The sequence below is a fragment of the Schistocerca piceifrons genome, chromosome 3, assembly GCF_021461385.2.
Source record: "Schistocerca piceifrons isolate TAMUIC-IGC-003096 chromosome 3, iqSchPice1.1, whole genome shotgun sequence".
NCBI lineage: Eukaryota > Metazoa > Arthropoda > Insecta > Orthoptera > Acrididae > Schistocerca > Schistocerca piceifrons.
The window spans coordinates 952,691,152-952,717,004 of NC_060140.1; the positions used below are offsets into that span (position 1 = coordinate 952,691,152).

At 38.5% G+C, this 25,853-nt stretch overlaps 1 protein-coding gene and 1 non-coding gene across 2 annotated transcripts in view; both read left to right on the forward strand.

The window, feature by feature from the left end:
* LOC124788221 (intraflagellar transport protein 172 homolog) overlaps positions 1-25,853 on the forward strand; it is a 339,228-nt gene that overhangs the window by 262,867 nt on the left and 50,508 nt on the right. Inside the window, exons 24-27 of the mRNA XM_047255402.1 lie at positions 1,732-1,923; positions 2,012-2,129; positions 13,298-13,442; positions 23,845-24,049. Coding sequence (XP_047111358.1) covers positions 1,732-1,923; positions 2,012-2,129; positions 13,298-13,442; positions 23,845-24,049 — 660 coding nt within the window. The remainder of the gene's footprint in view (positions 1-1,731; positions 1,924-2,011; positions 2,130-13,297; positions 13,443-23,844; positions 24,050-25,853) is intronic.
* Trnas-cga lies at positions 14,961-15,035 on the forward strand. Its single transcript has one exon. It is a non-coding gene; the product is annotated as a tRNA-Ser (tRNA).

Consider the following 25,853-nt stretch of genomic DNA (forward strand, 5'->3'; position numbering starts at 1 on the left):
TCTCATGTGTAGCATCTTTTCTTCTTTCCTGTTGTCTTAACGTGTATGGTCATATATTACTACTTCTCTACACATTCATTACTTTTAATATGAGTAAGGATACTGATAACCTCGCTATTGAGTGCCCATAGGCACTAAACTCAGCCACCCACCCACCCACACACCCACACACACACACACACACACACACACACACACACACACAATTACTGTGTTTTTCAGAAATGATTCATACAGTTATATTAAGTGTTTTGAAGCTAATTTAATTAAGAATGTGTATTGACAAACAAAACTTTCTCTCATTAGAATTTTAAGTATTGCATGTAAATTGCAATTAGTCTTTTTGATAAGGTAACATAACGTAATATATTTGATTATCTTTATTTAAGTTATGAATCAATTAGAACAAATACATCACAGCTGGAAATTATTTGTGTACTGTGCCTCTTGTCTTTTGTGAAGTGTTTTGTCACCAATATTGGATTGTGATCTGTTGGAGAATCTTTGAGTCAATTTTTCTGAGTTTCCATTCTTGACTGCAGATGCTTTTTTTGTTGTTGATTTATTAAGTGCATAATGTTTTATTTTAATAGTATAAAATGGATCTGAGTACAGCAAATTTGTGTGTATTTGTATGGTTATATGAAGTGTGTGGTTTCTCCCTGCTGGTGACATACGGAATAGCACCTTGATACTGCTGGACCAGCATGTTTAGTTGGTCTAACATTGGTCCATGTTGGCAAGTTAGGAATACAATCATCTGGGTTAGATATCTTACACATGTTCATCCAGATTTAGTTAGGTGGAGTGATCAGGGAACTCTAGGTGCTATATGCCCTCATCTTGCAGTTACCCTGGCCTTCCCTGTGTGGTCAAGAACTGTCATCATTTATACTGATCCCAGATTCATATGTACAGTGAAAAAGGCACACATGCCACTGTAGAATGTCATTTCCTCACACCAGTCATCAGACCACTGCAAGGAAAAATTTTCTCTGCTCTATCCATGGTTGTAAAGCACCTCAGAGACATGTCAGTTGAACAGACAGTAATAATCAATTTCCAGGCTTATTTTGAACAAGACATGATCCCACTGTTCTTTTGTTCACGTGATGTGCGCAAGACACCACATTCACTGAGATTGGCTGTGCCTTCATACCAGGTGAATGTATTTGGTGGGTCACTGAGCACACAGAACAATCTCTCACAGCTCATGATACAATTCTGGCGGGAAATGTGTGACTCAAAGGCTGCTACAATGTCGTGGACAGCTGTTGTGCTGGTTGGACTTCTTTTGAGACTTGGGAAAAGGATATGGTATTGGATCTGGGCTGTAGTGTGCAATTGATTTTGCCTGTTCTCCTGTTGAATGTTGCCTCCCTCCTCTATGAAATGATGGTATTGATGATGTTTTACTCCCACCCCGTATTGTGATGTCTGGCTCTGATCTCAAAGTTGCCAATGATCTGGCCATATATGGTTTTATTTGGATACTTTGCTACAACTTGAATATTGCTATTGCTGCTGACATGCTCCATACCTCATGTGCATCTGTGTTATCCCACCACGTTTAATTTAGACAGTGTCACAGTGGTGAAATGTTTTTAAGGATCTCCAGTTTTTTTTTTTTTTTTTTTTTTTTTTTTTTTTTTTTTTTTTTTTTAAATATATGGACATAAGTGTATTTTTATGATTCTGAGAGATGCAGGCTCAGTTGGCATATGCTTTCAGCAATCCGGAATGTGGGCAGATGCACTTCGAATATGCAAAGAATATCTTCCAACATATTTGGCTGCTCTGAAAGAGCAATATGACAGAGAAGTTGGAGTTAAGGGTTCTAAAGATGCTAATAGTCTGGTAAGCCAGGCACATGAATGGGAACAGAACAGAGAGTACAAGGCTGCAGTTGACTGCCTTCTAAAGGTATTCACTCTCATGCATATATTGTTCCATTGCTATTTTGTATATATTGTTTAACCTGCTCTCAAACTATATGAGTGTGGTTTTACAGGTAAACTCTTCAAATACTAAAGATCATAACCTTATTTTAAAAGCGTGGAGTAAAGCAGCTGATCTGACAAACAGGTTTTTAGAGGAAAAGCAAGCAGTTGAGGTTGCCAAAATTTTAGGTAGGTGAAAATTTTAGTTCATTCTACAATTCAATGATATATTGGCCCAGAGTGAATCAGATGGCATACTGAATTGTTTGATGTGCTTGACTTTAAAAATTTAGAGTAGGCTGAATTTGAACTGTTGTAAGGTTGAATCTAAACAGATGTAATATACTGTTTGTTACAGTTGTTATGTATATTCCTTAGTGTGCATCAGTTTTTTTACTGTGGTATTGTTTAAAGATATGTCATGTATTTTCTCGCTTTTGTATGTTGATAATTTTCACAAAAGTCACATGTAACCATATATGTTAATTGTTATTTCTAAAACTATTTATTACTTCATAAGACATTGGTCAGGATCAGTATTTTATTGTCTCATAATATACAATTTAAATCATTGATTTCATGTGCAGGAGAGTCATCAGCTTGTAGCTGTAATAGATTGTACACAGAACACGATATTTAATTTAATTGGGCAGATAAAAAATCTACTCACCAAGTGGTGGCGGAACACACTCGTAAAAGGTTGTTAATTGGGCAAGCTTTTGGAGCCAGTGGCTCCTTCTTCAATCTGCTCAAATGATCAGATAGTCATTAAAAGATTTCTCAGCAGATTAATAGCATTTCTGTACCACCTTTTTTTAGCCCTTCAAATATTTGTGTCTTATGTATTTTCATCCCCATATATTGTGGGGTCTATGCAAAGAGATGAAGTCTGTTTGTATGAAGCATGAAGCTTTTGTTGTCTCTGGTTTCATACATGTGCCAAAAGTTATTTATTTGTAAAAAACAGTTCAGAGTTAGTATTTGTGAAGAGAGTTATTTCATGTAAGTGCGACAAGGGAATATTTAATATATTTAGATCTCTTTATAGTGGCATGCAAGATTTTCTTGGCCTTGTATTGTACATGTCCCTGATAATTTTTTTCTGCAAGGTTACATTACATTAATACTTGTTCCATAGAGCATGAATTCAACATATTGTTATGACGTGGAATGTGTCAGTTTAACATAAGTGTTCCTACATGACCTTTTACAGTTACTACTTCATATCTGAAAATTCATCTGTTGAGTAGAAGGAGTTGTCATTCAAAAGCTTTTTAACTTGTTTTTAAATGCTGATTGGGTATCTGTCAGACATTTAATGCTAATTGGCAAATGACCAAAGATTTTTGTGGCAGCACAGTCCACCCCTTTCTGTGCCAAAGTCAGATTTAATCCAGAGTAGTGAAGATCATCCTTTCTTCTAGTGTTGTGGCTATGCACTTTGTTATTGTTTTTGAATTGGGATGGGATATTAATAACAATTTTCATAAGTGAATATATGTGTTGTGAAAGTACTGTTAATATCCTGAGTTCCTTAAATAAATGTCTGCAAGGTGATATTGGCTGGGCTCCAGCTATTATTCCGATTACACACTTTTGTGCAATGAGTACTTTTACTAATATGTTTATCACCAAAATTTGCAGTAACCCTACCAGCATAAGTAGCTGAACCTACCCATTTCAGCAGCTCATCAATTATTTCTTCCAGTACAATTTCTCATCAATGCTCGTATCCAGAAGTTTGGAATATTATGCCTTAGCAACAGAGTTCTGTTCATATTTATCAATGGTATTATGCCATTTACTGTCCAGAATTGTATATACTGTGTTTTCTCAAAATTTAGTGAGAGACCATTAGCAGAGAACCACTTAATAATTTTCTGCAAGTCATTATTTACAATTACCTGAGCTAATTCTTTGGGTGTAACACACGTGGAAATGAAAAGGAAGTTGGACAGATGAGATTAATGGTGCTCTGCTGCAAACCAACCTCAGGATTGAACACTAAAAGAAGAAGAAGAATTTTTGTTTGTTGGGTGTGCTTAGAATACTTGTGTCATCAGCAAAAATAACTAGCTTTGCATCTTTATAAATATAAAGTAGCAAGTCATTAATATACATTAAGAACAACAAGGGAACCAATACCAAACATTCGTGATACCTCCCCAGTTAGAGGACTGTGCTGATTTTTGCATACTATCTGTTCTGCTAATTTCAACCTTCTGCATTCTTCCAGTTAAATATGAACTAGACATTTGTGCACTGTCTCCCTCATACCATAGTACTTAAGCTTATCTGCAAGAATTTAATGATTCACACAGTCAAAAGCCTTTGAGAGATCATAAAATATCCCAACGGTGATGTTCGGTTATTCAGAGCATTTAATATTTGATCAGTGAAATCATATACAGTATATAGAATTTTCTGTTGAAAATCATTTCTGAAAACCAAATTGACATTTTGTTAGTACTTCATTATTACAAATATGCGAATCTACCCTTGAATACATTACTGTTTCCAGAATTTTGGATAAATCTGTCAGAAGTGAGACTAGGCAGTAGTTGTTAGCATCAGACCTATTGTCTTTTTTATGTGATGGTTTAACAATAGCATATTTCAGCCTATCCGAAAAAATGCCGTTTCAGGGAGCTACGACATATGTGGCTGCAAATCATACTTATCTGTGGGTAACCAGCTTTTAGTACTCTGTTGGGAATGCCATCAAATCCGTGCAAGATTTTACGTTTGAGTGAATTTATTATTTTCCTAATTTCAGTAGAAGAGGTGGATTGAATTTCATCTAATGAGTAGCTGGATCCTATGATCTCTACAACCCTTAAAGAATGATTATTAAAATATTTTGTACTTCTGACTTTTTGTTATCAAACATTTCATTGGCTGTGGTTGAAATACAGTCTTCTTATGCTCTCAGTTGTCCTGTTTACCTTTCAACAATATTCCAAACTGTTTTAATTTTATTATCAGAGGTGCTAATTTCTGGCATAATGCACATCCTTCTGGACTTTTTAAAAACTTTTCTTAACCAGGGTGTATACGACCGGGGACAACCGGGAGATCCGGGAAAAACCCGGGAATTTTTCCATCTGGGAGAAAACCGGGAAAAACCCGGGAATTGTTTGGAATTCTGGGAACTTTTCATTGTTTTCGTTTTCAGTTAAATTTTTGTGATTTTGACTGGTAAGAACCAATAATCTAACAAAGGATATTACTGCATCCCACTACTGCAGAATAATACTGCAACAACAAAACGTGAACGAGAGGGGGGGGGGGGGGGGGGGGGACGACGACTTAAGTTGCAAGGAAATGCACCATATACAACAACAAAACACAGTGCTCATACAAGTGTCTGCTAACAGCACAGTGTGTTGAAGTCTTAGGAAGACTGTGCAATGCTTCATAACAACAAATTGCCTCCACTGATCGTGACGTGACAACTGTTTAAATTAGAGTCGTTTGAGCAGTTACGGGTGGGCTCTTGCGCATACACAGTTTAGTCACAATGAGTAGTACCTTCCCCGCTTCTGGTTACAGAAGTGTGGCTGTGCGCCACTACCTAATATTGCCCCGGTTCGGAAATATAGTAAATCTGGGGCTGATGCACAGAGCAGTCCGAGTTGTGGTGGGGAGGTGGGTTGTCTCTACCTGACCCGTGTTTACGTTCAGTGATTTTGTTGTTTCGTCTCCTTTTATTGCTTTCACGTTAAATGATGATGAAATGGATTTTTGTCTCCAGGAGCTATCAAATGAATTAAAATACCTTCGCTTAGTAATGGAAGGCTAAAATATGTTTTTAGTTTCAGATTTTATTTCCACTTTTCTGGCGGTCAAGCATTAATCGCCTTGCAGAACAATGAAGTTATTTTTGTCGGTTTGCTAAAGAGATTTGGCTTTTATTAATCTTTTCTGCTGAGGCAGTCAATTTATTTGAAACGAAGTGTTTAATTTCACACTCTTGGCTGGTTTCAACTGTTCGCTGCATTTCAAGTGCATGTATGGCATTATACCATAATAAAGATCCAAACATGAGATAATACAGCACTGGTACTCCAAGAAAATTTACATCTGAATATGGACATACGAATGTGCACTTTAAGCCAAATTATGCATTTTAGTATGATTCACGAAATTCCGATGCTCTTGAAGTATCCTCTGATGTCTTGTTTCTTTTATGACATAATGTAAGATCTTTAATGTTTTACACGTAGAACATAAGGGCTTCTTGTGTCATCGTAGCTGTGCAATCGCGGTGACGCCTGTTATCTGGCGTTCTCTTGCAACTGCTGAAACGAACCTATTTCTAACAGGTCGTGGGAAAATATTGCGAATGGTGGTTTGAAAAGTGTTACATTCAAAGCGAATTTCCTTTTGCGCAAGATGAACAATGTGCGAGAATGTATGATGAATTTCTTAAATCACAAAACGTTTGATTCCATTTAAAAATCAACTCTTTGAGGATGACCATTTAGAAGAATTTCGAGCCCAGATCAGACATTTACGTCGTTATTAAAAATTTTACTGGCACATTTGTGTGATGTATCTTAATGCAACACCATGAAATTCCCTTATTTGTGTGTTCGCGTTACTTAAGAGTGCTCTTGCTATTGGCTGACTACATCACGTGTCCTATTGCTGTCATCAGCGTGCGAGATCAAGTGACATGAGCTATGACTGCCTTACAAAAGCACATCGCAATCTCGATCTCAATGCTTTGGAAAGTGACCTGCGGTGTTTGGTGGGATTTAAATTTATACCTTCGTAATACGAAAATATCAGCGTACATGCCCCCCCTCCGCCTCTCCTCTCCCAGGAGTTTCGTTTTCTAAAGAGCCGGGAAATTCTACGTCGGTATATAAAACCATAAACATTCAAAGGATTGATGAGTTTTACAGAGCCGAGGAAGAGTATACTGCCACTTAAAACGGAAAAAGTGTATTTTCACCCGGGTGAATGTGTAATTTTAACCGGGAAATCCGGGAAAAATCTGGGAATTTTCTTTCTTGTCCACATATACACCCTGTTAACACAGTGCAGTAGTTTTTGTAATGTTTGACTGTTTATGAATCATTACTGCTTCTAGTTGTAAGATACGTTTCCCTTTTCTGTTTACTATATATTTTTATCCTTTTAGCAAGCCATGGCTTTTTAGATTGTTTCTTACTATTATGCTTCACTGTTTTCTTAGGGAAACTGTTTTCAAATATAGTCACAAAGGTATCAAGAAACAGGTTAGATTTTAAATTAACCTCAGGTTCCATGTACACCTCATCTCAGTCTATGTTGCAAGATTTACCTAAAATTTGCAGTTGTTAAATCATTAATTAAATATGCAATTTTGGAGGACTTTTTTGCATTACTGTATGGAGCTATGTCATATACTGTAACTAGCTGTGCATCATGATCAGACAGACCATTCTTGACAGGAAAAGTTTTTATTTGATTGAATGTATCTTGTCCTATAAAAACATTATCTATCAGTATACTGCTTTCCTGTATTACCTGAGTAGAAAAGTCAATAACTGATGTAAAATTGAAAGAACCAAGTAATACTTCAAGGTCAAGCTTTCAATTGGACTCTTTCAGAATATCTACATGGAATCCCCCACAAACATCAATTTGCTTTCCTCTGTGTGACAGATAGCACAACCAAGAATCCTAGTTTTTCAAAAATAGCTGAAAATTTCTCAATGGGGACTTATACACTGTTACAATTATTTAATTTAAGCTCACATACGCATGCTTTTATATGTTACTCTATACATTATATATAAAAACCAAAGATGAGGTGACTTACCGAACAAAAGCGCTGGCAGGTCGATAGACACACAAACATACACACAAAATTCAAGCTTTCGCAACAGACTGTTGCCTCATCAGGAAAGAGGGAAGGAGAGGGGAAGACGAAAGGAAGTGGGTTTTAAGGGAGAAGGTAAGGAGTCATTCCAATCCCGGGAGCGGAAAGACTTACCTTAGGGGGAAAAAAGGACAGGTATACACTCGCACACACGCACATATCCATCCACACATACAGACACAAGCATTTTTTTTAGTTTCTAAATTTTTTACTGTGCTAAATTTTAATATAGATGGAAACTCCTTTTCCATTAGGTTAATATTCTTGTCAAGTTACTAGCATTTCCTCAAGTGAGAGTACCATATATCAAGTAGTTATGGTACACAATTGCTTTGTCTCTCTTCTGGTTACTTAGGCTAAGATTGAAATAGCAAATGCCAGGCTGTTTAATTAAGTTTCAGGCAGTCTATGTGTGAGGACTATAATAGATTTCTGTCCAGTTGCATTGTAAGAATTTACCATGTTCTGCTCTATTTTGCTTCCGACATCTGAGCATAATCTGAATAGAACCAGAATGGAAGAGTTGGGGATATAAAAAAAGGGAACTAGCTTTTCCACTTATCTGGAAGCTTCAAAGACATCTAAATCAAAATGCCTTGAAAACCTGAGGGCCTAAAGGTGGAAGATAGTCTACCTTTAAGCTCTCAGGCTTTCAAACATTGTCTGGTGCAGTCTCCAATAATCGGTCTTTCCTTCTTATCCCATCTGGTAAGTCTTTCCTGACCCGAGACTCTGGGCGACTTTTCTGAACTCTCCCCATTTCCAAAATCTCACCAGTCCGTTTCCTTTAACTCTCTTCCTTCCCCGTCAACCCTTCTTTCAGAAGAAGGAGCAACTGGCTCCAAAAGCATGCAAATTTCAATGTTTTTATGTGTGTGTTCTCCTGCCGCCACTTTGTGAGTAGATTTTTTTATGTATCCAGTTACATTATATTTTCAAAAATTGGTTGGTTTCATTGTCTAATGTAGATAAGTTTTACATATGCTAAATTGTTAAGCTTTATGTTTCTGTAAGTAGATTTATTTATGTGCCCAGGACAGGAACTTACCAGAATACTGGTAGAGCATTAATAACACACACAGAGAGATTAATTACATACAAAGAATCAGTTACAGAGAAAATTTGATAAAATACAGACAGAAAATAATGACGGGTTCCTGGAAACTAGCAGATGTTCTCGCTTTTGCAGGTCACCACACTGTCAAATTTCATTGTCTTCGCGAAGCCTCATTCCCTGACTTTGCATTGTGACTCCCCAGTTCTCAATCTGTTGAGGTCTTCGACCTCCATTAAGGCTGTTATTACACTATCATATTTCTTTGACAAAGAAATATGATCAAATAGTCATCAAATTTCTTTGACGTGGCCCTGAAAAGGAATATTACACTGTTGTCGTATTTTTCGTCAAAATTCAAGGGGGCTGACAGCAACAACTTGTAATCATGTGCAGCAGTTGCTTGCACCACAATTTCACTGTGTGCGCATTTGGAAGAGAAGCAGGGGAAAAAAAGAAACATACCTGGGTGAAGCTATGGATCTTATGATAGGAGGATAAAAGCATTCAACAAAATTTGTTACGTGAGATGCAAGTAGAGGACATAAAGTTATACATAAATTACTTAAGGCTGGATCAGAATATGTTTCAATATTCCCTCAGCAAAGTGGCTCCTCGTACAACAAAGCACAATACTCACTTACGAACTGCTATATCTGCAGAAGAGAGGCTCACAGTAACACCCCGATTTCTTGCTACAGGAAAAAGTTACTCTAGCTTACAGTACAGCACTCGAATGCCATAGTGAACATTAACTAAAGTTATCCTTGAAACATGTGAAGCAGTTTATAAGTCACTAAAGGACCAATACCTAAAGGTAAATAAATGTTTAATACACTTTAATTGCATTAAGAACTATTTGTATTTTAGAACAATGTAAAATATACATTTTGTGTCCCAACAACAGCAAAATTAATAGAAATGTATGAAGGTGATGAGGTGCTTTACAACATGAGGCATCCTGGGTACAAAAATAGATGTAGTAGAATGGAGAGGTCATAATTTTTTATGTGTTAAAGAGTTTCTTCCTCCTCTGAAAAGTTTCCTGAATGTATACAGAGGGGGATGGCTGTGGCTGTGATTGTGACTGTGATTGTTGAACTGTCACCTGCGGCATATCCCACCTGTATATCAGGAAATGATTTATACCGTGCATAGTGCCCATTGCGAAAAATATACCCCTCTCCCCTGCACGTTATCCATCTCCTGTAGTTCAGCTGTGATGTGGGTGGCAAAGGCACTGTACCAATCTTCCTGGATAGGCTGGGACTTGTTCTTGCTCATATCATCCACTGCTGTTAATGTTTTGGTGGCATCCACAAGAACATCTGTTGTCACTTTTCTTCTCTTTGTGGGAGATTGCTCATGTTGCTGGGGCTGTGGTCATGTCTCATTGCAGGTGACTTCAGTCTCCTCTTGTGATGAAGAGTAAACCTCTATTTCAAGCTTTAAATATAGGAATGAAATGCTCTAAATTCAGAAATGAAAAACATTAGTTACATATTACCTTAAATATCCCCAAATTTTATTTACAGTTACCCACAAGCAGAGAAGAGCGGGAGCAAATTGCAAAAGATGTCAAGGAAAATTGGAACTATTATAACACTATAGGACCAGTGGATGAAAAGCATATTCACATCAAATGTCCACAAGCTAGTGGCTCTCACCTCTTCAATTATAAACCCTTTGACAGCATAATTTTATGTGCCATGGTAGATGCTACCTACAAATTCTTGTTTGTTGATTCATGAAGTAATGGGCATGTTGGTGATGCTGGAGCGTTTTCTAAAAGCAAACTATGGGTGTGCCTCATTGACCGATCTGTTCTGAACATTCATGAAGTCAGAAAGCTAGGGAACACAAATATTACAACTCTAATGGTTGTGCTGTCAGACAAAGCGTTTTCTCTGAGTTATAACATTATGTAACCATACCACTTGAAGGAAATCACTAAAGAAGAAAAAGTTTTCAGTTACAGGTAGGAAGAAGACTAGTGGAAAGCAGCTTTGGCATTCTTGTCAGTCATTTTAGGATTTTTATTATCGTCAATCTACCTCCAGAAACAGTTACTATAATTACACAAGCTGCCTGCACATTGCAGAGTTTGTTAACCAAGAGGAGAAAACACATGTACACCCATCAGGAAACAGTGTCTATAGTCATACGAAGTTGCACTTATCTTGGGTCACAAAGTGCTGAGGACCTACAGCAAATGGAACCTATAGTTTGTCAAGCTGCCTGTGGAGGTCCAGTACATGGATGAGCAGTTAGAGAAGACTTGAAAACATTTTACAATGGTGCTGGAAAGTGCTCTGGCAAGACAGTCACATTTCGTAATGTAAAATTCAAACAAATGCACTTGCCTCAATTTTTTTTTTCTAAGATGGGTGCTCCATGTTCACTGCCACTTTCTGTGCCCTCTAAATTACACACACTATCTGCCACTGTGGTCTGGTCCAGGAACCTGAGTAGGTGCAACCAGTTCACTTGTAGACTATAAACAGCCTGTGCACTGGATCCACTTTTGCTTTTAACCATTTGCAATAATAATAATAAATAATGTAAATTACTTGTATGTTATGTAAACATCATTGTGTGCTTCAAGTATATGCAGTGAAAAAAATTATGTAAAACATTTGTATGTCATGTAAATATATGTTGTACAGTGAATTAAATAAGTGTGTTGATACGTACTTTTGCTTTCTTGTGAGAACAGCTTGAGGGAAGCCATTAATTTTCTTTTTTATATCATCTGCCATGCACCCTGGCTGTATTTCATGACTAATGACCTCCACAATTTTTTTTGGAACTCCACAATCTTCTTAATCTATTTTTCTGCCCAGGATACCTCACGTTGTAAAATGCCTCATCAGCATCATACATTTCTATTAATTTTGTAGTTTATGGCACACAGCATGTTTACATGTTTACTAATGAACTACTTGTGACAGGTAGCTGCAGTGATGTTAGTGCTCCAAGTGGTAACATCGCACATTGCAGTGAACAAAAGACAAGCAACTTTTGTGATCAAATCTACAACGAGGTCCTAGATTTGATCATATTTCTTTGACGAGATTTGACAAAGTTCTCTTATTTCACCATCAAATTTCTTTAACACAAATATTTGACATATCTACTTTGACAAAGAAATATGACAGCGTAATACTGGCTAAGGCAGATGTGAACCTGCAGATGGTTCCTCTTTGGCAGGCAAAAAATCTCTTCAAAGTTCCACTCAGCAAGTTCTGGGGGAGGAAGGAATTGCTGTAGTTGCCAGCAAGATGCATTTTATTTGTCTGAATCTTGGTCATTGAGGCTCGTGATCAAACAAAGGATGTCTGTGATCAGTTTCTTGTTTCTTCTTTTCCACTTCAGAAGCTGCTTTCCTGTGAATACCTTGTCGTACTATATCCAAAATTTGGTACAGGTTACTAACTGGAGTTGATCATAGACAGCCTGTCTCTGTGTGTCTGGTCTTATTCAGAGCTGTATCAAATACACAAATGCTCCCTCATGTTTAATAATTAATGGCACATGATGACAACTGCTAGCCATATTTACTTAGTACTATGCAACTATGTAAGATTTTGCTACCAGGTTATGACTTATGCTGTTAGATATTGTCAATTTTTTGATTATTGCATAATATTTACATTGAGGTATTTTATTTGTACGTTCTGTTAGATAATGTGAATGCTATCAAAAATAATCACTGAATAAAGTAATTATATTGCAGCTTCCCATTTGGCACAGCTTCCTTTTAGAAAGTATAGTTCTTGTTTTTTGGCCTCACCAGGACATCATTTGTGAGATCCTATATGCTTCTCTGTGTTGATAATTCTTTTATGAAAACAAAACAAGTTATGCTGTGAAAATGAGTTAATATTCTATTGTTAGCCACTCTATTAAACATTTTAAAAGACTGTAAGGAATGAAATGGACTTGTAATTAAAGGCAATCTGCCTGTCTCATCTTTTATAGGTGGATGTCACTATGGGACTCATTTAATTCTGTCAGTTAATGTCTTGAGTCATTGACTGATTACAAGGTATTCCAAAACATCACCATACTTACTTCGAGGTAACTCATTACCTGAGGCCAGCCATAATTTTTCAGTTTGTTTACAGAAACATCAAAGCAACATGTCTGGGGCACTGAAAAAAGCTATATGGCACATCAGTGTATGTGGCACAAAAGCAACAAATTAAATATGAAAATACAACAGAGTGTCTTGAATCTTATTAAAGTACTCAGAGTATTAAAAAAAAAAGCAATTGGAAAATTATTCATTTGAAACATCCTTATACGTTAACTTGTAGTCATGTTTCATCAATTCATTTGTTTTTATTTTGTTGTATTCAGTGTATGAAAATGAATCTTCTAACAGTTATAGCATTGTATCAATGTGTTCATACAGTGCCTCTTTTGTAGGTCCAAAATTAGTACAGGCCCAGCAATATAATTTAGCTGCTCAACTTTACTTAAATGTTGACATGATTAAAGAAGCAATAGACACCTTTATTTCTGCTGAAGAGTGGAGCAAAGCAAAGAAAATCGCAAAGGAGCTAGAGCCAATGTAAGTATATTAACTGTAAACAAAATATTAAAATACTTTGCATTACTTTCTGTTATCAAAAGGCCTATATTCCCAATAAATTGAAGTAGTGGCCATTACACTTTATACTGAGTTAAATAAAATAAAATAAGGTATTGAAACAGGCGTGAAAACCATTACAACATTCAGTATTCAGTTTATTCACTATTGACTACTTACCGTGGAATAGGATTGAACCTTAAATATACAACTGAGAATAATTATTATAGTGAAATTTTTACAATTTAGCTCCTTATCTTTTAGAAACGTCTTTAAGTACTAATGTCAGCCATGTTTATTTCAGATATTTCAGCTGTCTTGTAAAATGGGTGTTTGAGTAACCAGTTATGCATCTTAACTTTGAAAATATTATAGGGCAATGCCCAAGCATGAACTGGAGGTTTATTAAAAAAAATTTTAGCATCTTATTTTATGGGAGTTTGCAGTCTTTGTGAGTCTGTGTCTTGGTACATCAAGATTCAGTTTGCATCTGGTTTTGTGAGGGTGTACCATGACTCTGTATTGTGAGAGTGTACCATCTCTCTGGTGCTGAATTTATTTATTTATTTATTTATTGCTTATTGCATAAAGCAATGCTGTGTGTGTGTATAGATTAATAACAGTTAATATCTGGAGCTTGATAAAGAGTGGATGGCAGTTCCTTAAGTGAAACTTTGCACATCATTCTGATTACTTTTTTTTATGTCATAGGAAATGTGCGATTGAAATAAAATGAAATATGCAGCCTTCAGATACTCACCAGTGAATGCATCTGTCAGTTTCACATGAGATAGCTTACTCTTGTTATTCTCTTGCAGACATGCCAAATATGTTCCTCCCAGTTCAGTTTCGAAGAGGGAGAGATAGAGGAGGAGAACGTGGACAGGGAGAGGGGAGAAGGAAATAGACAGAGGGGGGGGGGGGGGGGGGGGAGATGGACAGGGAAAGGGAGGAGATGGACAGAGAGTGGGAGGTTGGAAGAAGTGGACAGAGAGAGGAAGATGAAGAGATGGACAGGCAGAGGTGGCAGGAACGGACGGACAAAGGAGGAAGGAGTAGATGGAAGAGGGGGGAGGAGCAGTTGGAATGAGCGAGGGGCAGGAAGAGATGGACAGGGAGTGGAAAGGTGGAAGAAGTGGACTGAGAGAAGGGGAGAAGTAGATGGACAGAGAGAGGGGATGGAATAGTAGAAAATTGAAATACATGCATATCTGGTTAATACCAGGTACTCAGCTATAGCTCGCGTCACGTAAGATGACACTTTTATGCAAAGAGACGGAACAGTGGACGAATAAGAACTGCACATGTGCAGTAGCAGAGAGCGTGCAAACAAAGTCCACATAAAACATCCCCCAGGCTGTGACTAAGCCTTGTCTCCGCAATATCCTTTCTTTCAGGAGGGCTAGTTCTGCAAGTTTCGCAGGAGAGCTTCTGTAAAGTTTGGAAGGTAGGAGATGAGGTACTGGTAGAAGTAAAGCTGTGAGTACCGGGCGTGAGTCGTGCTCCGGTAGCTCAGTTGGTAGAGCACTTGCCCGCGAAAGGCAAAGGTCCCGAGTTCGAGTCTCGGTCGGGCACACAGTTTTAATCTGCCAGGAAGTTTCATATCAGCGCACACTCCACTGCAGAGTGAAAATCTCATTCTAAAGTCCACATTGCTGAACTGCATTGCTTATTTGCCTACGGTACATCGTATTATACGTTCAGATCTTTGAGGGGAATAGTAAATATTAAAACCAATTTTGATCAGTCATCATGAGAGAAATATTAATTCACATCTTGACGACATTGCGTCCACTGCTCCACAGATTTACTCTGATCGGGAGGCGAGAACAGCAGACACAGCTTTGTGAAGATGTGAAGTACAATTTTTCTCAAAATGACAATTGTCTACTGACAGGATTATTGAAACTGCTTGCAGTAATTATCATTTATTGTGATTTCAACTGCATTATAAGTAAAAATTTAATACGCGACAAAATAACCTTCAAGCACAAATGAAATCATTATATTTGCTTGACAACTGCTTGTACTCAATAGAAGTTTTAAAAATGTGTATAAGGTATGTGTGTTGATGTGTTTGACTGTAGTTAAGTGTAATCATTGCACGTAAAAAAGAATTAGTGGTAGGAAAGACTAATGAAAAGACAATTGTAAAAATGGTCAGTAAGTTGTCCTATTTTTCGCTGTTAATGGGCATTATGAGTGTAAACTAACTCGTTCGACATTACAGTGAGACACTTCATTTATAATCCATTGAAAAAGCAAACAGTTAACCATCATCTGTGAATAACTCCAGGAAATGATGAACGATAACATCAAAAACTGCCAATATTTCAACCAGTAACAGTTACTGTCATTTTAGGGCCTTATCCAGACCATTCCTTGAAAATGACAGGGGTTTACATGTGGAAACATTGGACTTTTGATGAATTCATCCAGCTGCATTCTACATCTACATCTACATCTACGTGGATAATCTGCAAATCACATTTAAGTGCCAGACAGAGGGCTCATCGAACCACCTTTACAATTCTGTATTATTCCAATCTTGTATAGCGCACAGAGAGAACGAACACCTATATCTTTCTGTACGAGCTCTGATTTCCCTTATTTTATTGTGGTGATTATTTCTCCGTGTGTAGGTCGGTGTCAACAAAATATTTTCGCATTCAGAGGAGAAAGTTGGTGATTGGAATTTCGTGAAAAGATTCTGTCGCAATGAAAAACGCCTTTCTTTTAATGATGTCAAGCCCAAATCCTGTATCATTTCACTGACACTCTCTCCCATATTTTGTGATGATACAAAACGTGCTGCCTTTCTTTGAACTTTTTCAATGTACTCCATCAGTTCTATCTGGTAAGGATCCCACACCACGCAGCAGTATTCTAAAAGAGGATGGTCAAGCATAATGTAGGCAGTCTCCTTAGTGGATCTGTTACATTTTCTAGGTGTCCTGCCAATAAAACACAGTCTTTGGTTAGCCTTCCTTACAACATTTTCAATGTGTTCCTTCCAATTTAAGTTGTTCGCAATTGTAACTCCTAGGTATTTAGTTGAATTTATGGCCTTTATATGTGACTGGTTTATTGTGTAATCAAAGTTTAACAGAGTCTTTGTAGCACTCATGTGGATGACCTCACACTTGGCATTATTTAGGGCCAAATGCCAGTTTTCACACCATTCAGATATCTTTTCTAAATCATTTTGCAGTTTGTTTTGATCTTCTGATGATTGTATTAGTCTATAAACGACAGCGTCATCTGCAGACAACCTAAGACACCTGCTCAGATTGTCTTCCAAATCATTTATATACGTAAGGAAGACTACCTCGAGGAACGCCAGAAATCACTTCTGTTTTACTCGATGACTTTCCTTCTATTACTATGAACTGTGACCTCCCTGACAGGAAGTCACAAATCCAGTCACATAATTTAGACGATATTTCATAAGCACACAATTTCACTATAAACTGCATGTGTGGTACAGTGTCAAAAGCCTTCTGGAAATACAGACATACAGAATCGATGCGAAATCCCTTGTCAGTAGCACACAACACTTCATGCGAATAAAGATCTAGTTGTGCTTCACAAGAACAATGTTTTCTAAATCCATGTTGACTGTGTGTCAATAGGCTGTTTTCTTCAAGGTAATTCATAATGTTCAAACACAATATATGTTCCAGAATCCTGCTGCATATCGATGTTAATGATACGGGCCTGTCATTTAGTGGATTACTCCTACTACCTTACTTGAATATTGGTGTGAGCTGTGCAACCTTCCAGTCTGTGGGTACGGATCTTTTGTCGAGTGAACGGTTGTATATGATTGTTAAGTATGGAGCTAATGCATCAGCATACTCCGAAAAGACCCTAATTGGTATACAGTCTGGACCAGAAGGCTTGCTTTTATTAAGTGATTTAATTTGCTTCACTACTCTGAGGATATTTACTTTTACGTAACTCATGTTGGCAGCTGTTCTTGATTCAAATTCTGGAATATTTACTTTGTCTTCTTTTGTGCAGCATTTCGGAAGGCTGTGTTTAGTAACTCTGCTTTGACAGCACTGTCTTCGATAGTATCTCCATTGCTATCATGGAGAGAAGGTGTTGATTGTTTCTTGCCGCTAACTTACTTCACATATGACCAGAATCTCTTTGGATTTTCTGCCAGGTTTTGAGACAAAGTTTCGTTGTGGAAACTGTTATAAGCATCTCGCATTGAAGTCCGTGCTAAATTTCGAGCTTCTGTAAAATGTCGCCAATCTAGGGGATTTTGCGTCTGTTTAAATTTGGCATGTTTGTTTCGTTGTTTCTGCAACAGTGTTCTGACCTCTTTTGTGTACCAAGGAGGATCAGCTCCGCTGTTTGTTAATTTATTTGGTATAAATCTCTCAATTGCCGCTGATCCTATTTCTTTGAATTCAAGCCACATCTTGTCTGCACTTATATCATTAATTTGGAAGGAGTGGAGATTGTCCCTCAGGAAGACATCAACTGAATTTTTATCTGCTTTTTTGAATAGGTATATTGTTCATTTATTTTTGGAGGATTTGAGGGTTATAATATTCAATCTCGCTATGACAACCCTGTGTTCACTAATCCCTGTGTCCATTTTTATGCTCGTTGTTAACTCAGGATTATTTATTGCTAAGAGGTCAAGTGTGTTTTGACAACCATTTACTATTTGCGTGGGTTTATGAGCTAAATGCTTGAAATAATTTTCAGAGAATGCATTTAGCACATTTTTATGCGTACCTCTGGAATTAAACATGTATTTTCGCCAACACATGGAGGGTAAATTAAAGTCACCACCAACTATAATCGTATGTTTCGGGTACATGTTTGAAATCAAACTCAAGTTTTCTTTGAACCTTTCAGTAACTCTATCATCTGGATTGGGATGTCAGTAAAAGGATCCAATTATTATTTTATTCCAGTTGCCAACAATGACTTCTGCCCATAACTCACAGGAACTATCTACTTCAATTTTGCGACAAGATAAACTACTTCTAACAGCAACAAACACACCATCACCAACCATGTTTAGCCTATCCTTTTGGAACACCGTTAGGGTCTTCGCAAAAATTTCAGCTGAGTTTATCTCTGGCTTTAGCCAGCTTTCAGTGCCTGTAACAATTTGAGCATCAGTGCTTTCTATTAGCACTTGGAGCTCTGGTACTTTCCCAAAACAGCTACGACAATTTACAGCTGTTATACCAATGGTTCCTGTATCTACGTTCTTCCTGTGTTCGGACTGCACCCTATGTAGCTGAAGCCCTTCTTGTGTTTTCCGAAAGACCCTCTAACTTAAAGAACCGTCCATTCCATGCCACACAGTTCCTGCTACCTGTGTAGCCACCTCCTGCAAATAGTGGACACCTGATCTATTCAGCGGAACCCGAAACCCAACCACCCTTTGGTGCAAGTCGAGGAATCTGCAGCCTACACGGTAGCAGAACTGTCTGAGCCTCTGATTCAGACCCTCCACTCGGCTCTGTACCAGAGGTCCGCAATCGGTCCTGTCAACTATGCTGCAAATGGTCAGCCCTGCTTTCATCTTGCAAGCAAGACTGGCAGCCTTTACCACTTCTGTTAGCAGCTGGAAACCAGAGAAAATCTCTTCTGATCCAAAGTGACACGCATCATTAGTACTGACATGAGCAACCACCTGCAATTGGCTGTACCCCGTGCTCTTCATGGCATCTGGGAGGACCCTTTCCACGTCTGGAATGACTCCACCCAGTATGCACATGGAGTGCACATTGGTTTTCTTTCCCTCCTTGGCAGCCATATCCCTAAGGGGCCCCATAATGCACCTAATGTTGGGGCTCCCAACTATCGGTAATACCACCCTCTGTGATTATCCGGATCTTGCAGGCTGAGAGGTTTCCTCCGAAACAGGACAGGCGACAGCGTCTGGCTCAGTAACAGTGTCAGCCACAGACAACCCCTGGGACCTGTTTGTCAGACAAACCAGGGAGGCCTTATGTGTGACTGCCTGGGAAGTCTTTCACCGCCTGCTATGCCCCAGGGCGACCTCCCAATTGAACACAGGTGAGGAGTCAACCTCAGAGCGAGCAGTAATCGGGCTGTCCACCAGTGAGGACCGGTTGGAGGACTATGATGTGCTGGGTGTCTGTTGGATCCCCACGGCCAGCCCACAACAGAGGTGCCCATCCACTGAAGCCTCAAGCTGTGTAACCAAAGCCATCACATCCTGAAGCTGAGAGCAAAGTGTCATCAGTTTGGCTCACATCTGCACTCAACAAACGAGGTCCCTGTCCGTACTAAAGACCACATGTTATTAGAGCATACAACATGGTGGGAGAAGCTTAACTTCTCCTTGGGCAATATATTGAGCATTATAGCCTGTATAATTCAAAGGATACAAAGTCCTAATCAAAAAGGCTAGGAAGTTCTCATTATTATGTAGGCAACTGATATGTTGACAAACACATTTTTTAAACCACGAATCTTAAACGAAGAAATATTATTACTTTGTTCCAAAGTCTACATTGTAATAGCACCACCACTTCTATTTGAGTCTGTTTGCAAATGATCTGATTGTAAATTTACGATGATAGGTTCAAGTCTTATATCCTTCATCACATCCCTGTCAAATTATTCTTTCTGAAGCTTTTCAGCATCCCGCACAGATGTGCCCATGCTACAGGTGGGATATTGTCTATTTGCCTTATGCACCAGCGATTCGGTGAATGTTATCTTGAATGCTTTTTTCCCTCCCATATAGCCTTATCTTTTGCCCAAATTAATTGCACAGGGCGACACTGACACTAACACGTGGGTAAATTCAAGACTGAAAACTGTGTCACCCCATTCACATGCAAGGAAGTAAAGTCTGTATGTTCTGTCACATGACTTGTATAAATTAACGAGCTGTAGATCGACACAAGTCTGGTTTATACTGCATTTAATATTTTTATTTTTAATCCAGGGAAAAATATCCGCTTTTCTGGTGTTTATATTTGGTGTTTTCTCTCTAACAGTTGAATTATAACTGGCAATGACCGATTTTGAAGCAAGGTATGACAAGAATTTGAAACACATCATGATACTGACAGCATTCATTTCCAAATGGTAGTCACTGCTGTCTTTCTTACAAGTAAATACAAGTTTACTCTCAGAAACAAAACCAGAAGAAGAGTCAGCATGCAGAATAATTATCTGAGAACCTATTCCTATGAAAACTTTAAAACCGCCAATAACACCACTCATTTGCCAGCAGATCTTCCTGGAATGATTCTAACTGGTCCATGTTTCATCAAGGTAACTACCTCCTTCTCTTGTATCGTGAATCTTTACCGGTATATGGGATGTAGTTTGTGCTGCACCTATGTCACTTCTTTGAACTAAAGACTCTCTTCTTAACATATCAGGAACCAACATCTTTTAAAATTCTTTACATTGATGAAGCATTTACCATTGAAGCTATTTCTCTCCTGCGTAACTGTAACATGTTTTTGTAATGTCGGGCATTCGTCATTCACATGGAGCACTTTAAAACATCATTGTTAAAACCATCCATTTGTGTTATTGGCTCCTTGCGGTTTTGATGCTTTCCGGGCAGCGCGAAACCAACTTCTTCTACGGTTCCTACAACTCTGACACTTTTTTCATTTACAATTCTCTTTACATTTCTCTTGCCAACACCACATGCTTCTGGAGTCCGTTCTTGTGTCTTCAACTATCAACAGTAGGAGACCTGCTTTCAAATTCATGTTCGAAAATGTTATAAATGCAATAAATAATTCCCCTTGCCTGCTTATGAAGCACTTCACATTTATTGCCGTCACCTGGACCCTCTTATTTCAAGTTTCTTGTTTTTGATTTTACTTCTGAATTGTTTCCTGTCCTCAGATTGTTGTTGTTGTTGTTGTTGTGGTCTTCAGTCCAGAGACTAGATTGATGCAGCTCTCCATGCTGCCCTATCCTGTGCAAGCTTCTTCATCTCGAAGTACCTACTGCAACCTACATCCTTTTGAATATGCTTAGTGCATTCATCCCTTGGTCTCCCTCTACGATCTTTACCCTTCATGCTGCCCTCCAGTGCTAAATTGTTGATCCCTTGATGCCTCAGAACATGTCCTACCAACCAATCCCTTCTTCTAGTCAAGTTGTGCCACAAATTCCTCTTCTCCGCAATTCTATTCATTACCTCAAATTATTCTTCTGAAATTTGCATTTGTTGCAGGTGTTCCATTTCTTTCATCCATCTAGTCTTTAATTTGCTTTTATTAACAATGTTAAAATTTTCTGTTTTCATGCATCCTACATAGCATACTGTAAATGGGTAGATAAATCTACTCGCCAAGCAGCAGCAGGGAAACAAACACGCAAAAGGATTTAACTTTTACAAGTTTTCGGAGCCAGTGGCTGTGTTTGTCTGCCGCTGCTTGGTGAGTAGATTTTTTTACCTATCCATTTACATTATATTATCAATAAGTGATTATTTTCATTGTTCTACATATACTGGTATTTATGTACTGGTGCTGTAAAGAAGTGCGAGTAATGTGGATTATTTTGAGGTGTGTGGCTGGCAGATACTTTCACCAGCAGCAATTCACACATCCTAAGTTCACACCTCTATAGTCTCTTGCTAAAGTTACCACTGTAACATTCTCAATTGATTAATATATTAACTCTCCTTTGAACAGTGTGATATTTACCTTACCTTTATTGAAGAAGACGGTGCAGCGTCCAACTCTGGGGTAAAGAATGCAGTGTAATACAACCATAAATAATGTAGCCGTGTGTTCTGCAGTTTACAGGCTGGGGTGTATCTGGGTATTATTTTCAGGATGAAGCAATTTAGAAATGTAAGAAACTGCCTTCCTTTCCAGAAGATACAATGTAAAAACTTTTACACAAATATATATACTATTGTCTGATGTACATGCAATACTTCCAGCCAGAATCAGGATTTGGAAGAGACAGATAGTTGAAGAGTTAAAAATTTGATATCAGCGTAGAGAATCATTAGAATACAGATATATGTTCATCTTTCTTTTCGTACGTATCTCTCTTCAGCACAGTGATGTTTATATTGTGTCTTTGACCCACACAGTGTTCCGATGACTTACACTTAAACTTTATCCGTAAACCAAAATAAGATGTATCACAATAGGCTCCATAGAGCTGTAAGTGTCTTGCACTAAATTTATCTGTGATGTTGTGTGTGTGTTCGTAGAGTTACTTTGTTGGTCGTCTGACCCTAGTTCTGTCTCAGTGAACAGTGCTGTAGGTTTTTCTAAGAATTTTGCGTTCTTGTTACTCTCTATCATGAATTTTTGTCATCCCCCTTATTACTGTGGTTTCTTCTGCATACAAGGTACACTGGTAAAACAACCATGTTGTACTGTTGTAGCTTTGCATTACAAGATATTGTTTTTTTATTTTATTTTAGTAAGTCCATGTTAGTATGTACTCTGTTTGCAGTTTGAATATTCATTCTGTCCTGGAGAATGTGCGCAGTCCTGTAGGTTGGATGATTTTTCCTAAGTATGTGCAGTGAGTGGCCTGTGAAATTTTTCCGGACTGTGTTTTCTGTTTTTTTTCATAGGTTATTTTGCGTCTGATTTTACAGGAGATTTCATGCAGTTTGGCTTTATCTTTGTTGTTACTTAATATAGCCACATCATCTGCAAATGCCAGGCATTTTTCTTTTCCAATTTGATTACCATTGACCATCTTTTCCCATTCTCTGATTTTTTTGCTGGTACGTTGTTACACAAGGGTGAATTTTGAATGAGTTTGAAATTTCTTCCATGAATTTCAGTTTTGCTGTGGTTCCTGACAAAATTTCTGGATGGTGGCTCTGGTCTTCCCATCAGCTCTTAGCTCTTCTAGGCTATCAATCAGCATTTGCCTGTCAACAGAATCATAAGATTTTTGAAATTCACGAATGTGACTGTAGTGTTCCGGCATCGTCTCATGTATAGTAAGGTTTTGAGGTTCCAGATTTGTTCAATAAAGGACCTTCCTTTCCTGAATCCTGCCTGATACTCACCAATGTGCGAATCTGCTTACGGATCAAGTCAGTTCAGAAAAGTTTTAGAAAGAAATGTATAAGTTACTGGAGGAAGTGAGATTCCTGTGCAATTGTTTGGATCTGTTTTATCTCCTTTCTGGAGGTACTCTTTCATTCGTTTGGATTTACTCTGTTTTCCAGACTTCTGACATTATTCTGTTAATTTTTGGAATTTTTGATGTTATGTTTTTGCAGCCCAGCTTCCAAAATTCTGCAGTAATTCCATCTCTGCTGTTTTTAATGATTTGATTATTTTCACTATTTTTCATCTGAGGAGGAAAGTAGATCAGCATTTGGTCCTGGTTTTAATTTAACTATATTGTCATATTTTTTCAGGTATGAGGCATATGTAGACAATCGATACAAAGACTCACTACGGAAACAGGGCCAGGCTGATCAGCTGGTGGATGTGGATATTATTGGTGCTCTTGATCTTTTGGCAGAACAAGGTCAATGGGTGCGCTGTCTTGAAACTGCCCAGCCTCATGGGGCACAAGTACTTCATAAATACGTTGCGCTGTATGCGACACAGCTTATTAAGGTACTGTTGCTTACTGTTTTACAATACTTTGCTAAAACATATGTTTAGCTACATTGTTACAAAATTACTCTGTTTTTAGAATGAGATTTTCACTCTGCAGCGGAGTGTGCGCTGATATGAAACTTCCTGGCAGATTAAAACTGTGTGCCCGACCGAGACTCGAACTTGGGACCTTTGCCTTTCGCGGGCAAGTGCTCTACCATCTGAGCTACCAAAGCACAACTCACACCCGGTACTCACAGCTTTACTTCTGCCAGTATCTCGTCTCCTACCTTCCAAACCTTAATCTGCCAGGAAGTTTCATATCAGCGCACACTCCGCTGCAGAGTGAAAATCTCATTCTGGAAACATCCCCCAGGCTGTGGCTAAGCCATGTCTCCGCTATATCCTTTCTTTCAGGAGTGCTAGTTCTGCTAGGTTCGCAGAAGAGCTTCTGTAAAGTTTGGAAGATAGGAGACGATATACTGGCAGAATTAAAGCTGTGAGTACCGGGCGTGAGTCGTGCTTCGGTAGCTCAGATGGTAGAGCACTTGCCCGCGAAAGGCAAAGGTCCCGAGTTCGAGTCTCGGTCGGGCACACAGTTTTAATCTGCCAGGAAGTTTCATATCAGTGCACACTCCGTTGCAGAGTGAAAATCTCATTCTGGAAACATCCCCCAGGCTGTGGCTAAGCCATGTCTCCGCTATATCCTTTCTTTCAGGAGTGCTAGTTCTGCTAGGTTCGCAGAAGAGCTTCTGTAAAGTTTGGAAGGTAGGAGACGAGATACTGGCAGAAGTAAAGCTGTGAGTACCGGGCGTGAGTCGTGCTTCGGTAGCTCAGATGGTAGAGCACTTGCCCGTGAAAGGCAAAGGTCCCGAGTTCGAGTCTCGGTTGGGCACACAGTTTTAATCTGCCAGGAAGTTTCATACTCTGTTTTTGTTTTACAGACATAAGGCCTTGGTCCAAGGCATAATTCTCTGGCTAACAATTTGTCTTCCAATGCAGGAGACTTCATCAGAGACTTTAATGATTGAGAAAGCAGTTAGAGACATGAACCAGCTCAGCAAGCCAAACTGGTTATTTGTATCCATGCAATGGTCAGTTTGCGACATCACCAGACCAGTGCCTATGATCATGGAGTGATGCTGATGTAAGCTGTGGAGCTTGTAATGAGGAAGAGTTGGTGCTGTTTGTTTTATTGAGCACTAAGGCCCACAACCAGTTTAATTTCAATCCTTCTTCTTTCTGTAGCATAATAATTATTAGATCTTGCTAAAACCACAAAAACAGTTTTAACAGAAAATAAGTATTGGAATTAGACCAGTTGTGGGCCTTAGTGCTAAATAAAACAAATGGCACTAACTCTTCCTCACTACAAGCGCCATAGCATATGTCGGCATGACTCCCCAGTCTCAAGCAGCAGTCTGATGACATCACGAATTGACCGTTGCATGGGTACACACAAACAGTTCAGCCTGCTGAATTTGTTCGAGTCTGTAACTGTTTTCTGAGTTGTTAAAGCCTGTGTAGAAATCTCCATTAATGTAAGAAGAAACATTAGGCAGAGAATTATGCCTTGGACCACGGCCATATGCCCATAAAATAAATATCAGCAATTACACAAATACCGCCCTGCATTCCATGAGTACTCTGCTTTCTGCCTCACCCCTTTTTTGTTGTTGTTCACGGAAGGATATTTGATGCTGTTGTTCAAACAACTTACAAGAATGGAGCCTGGTGGTGCATTTGACAACTGCCAACATTTGGACAGGTGAACAACCCGTCATTTTCAGTACACAAATGCAGTGAGGGAGTGCTGTGCAAG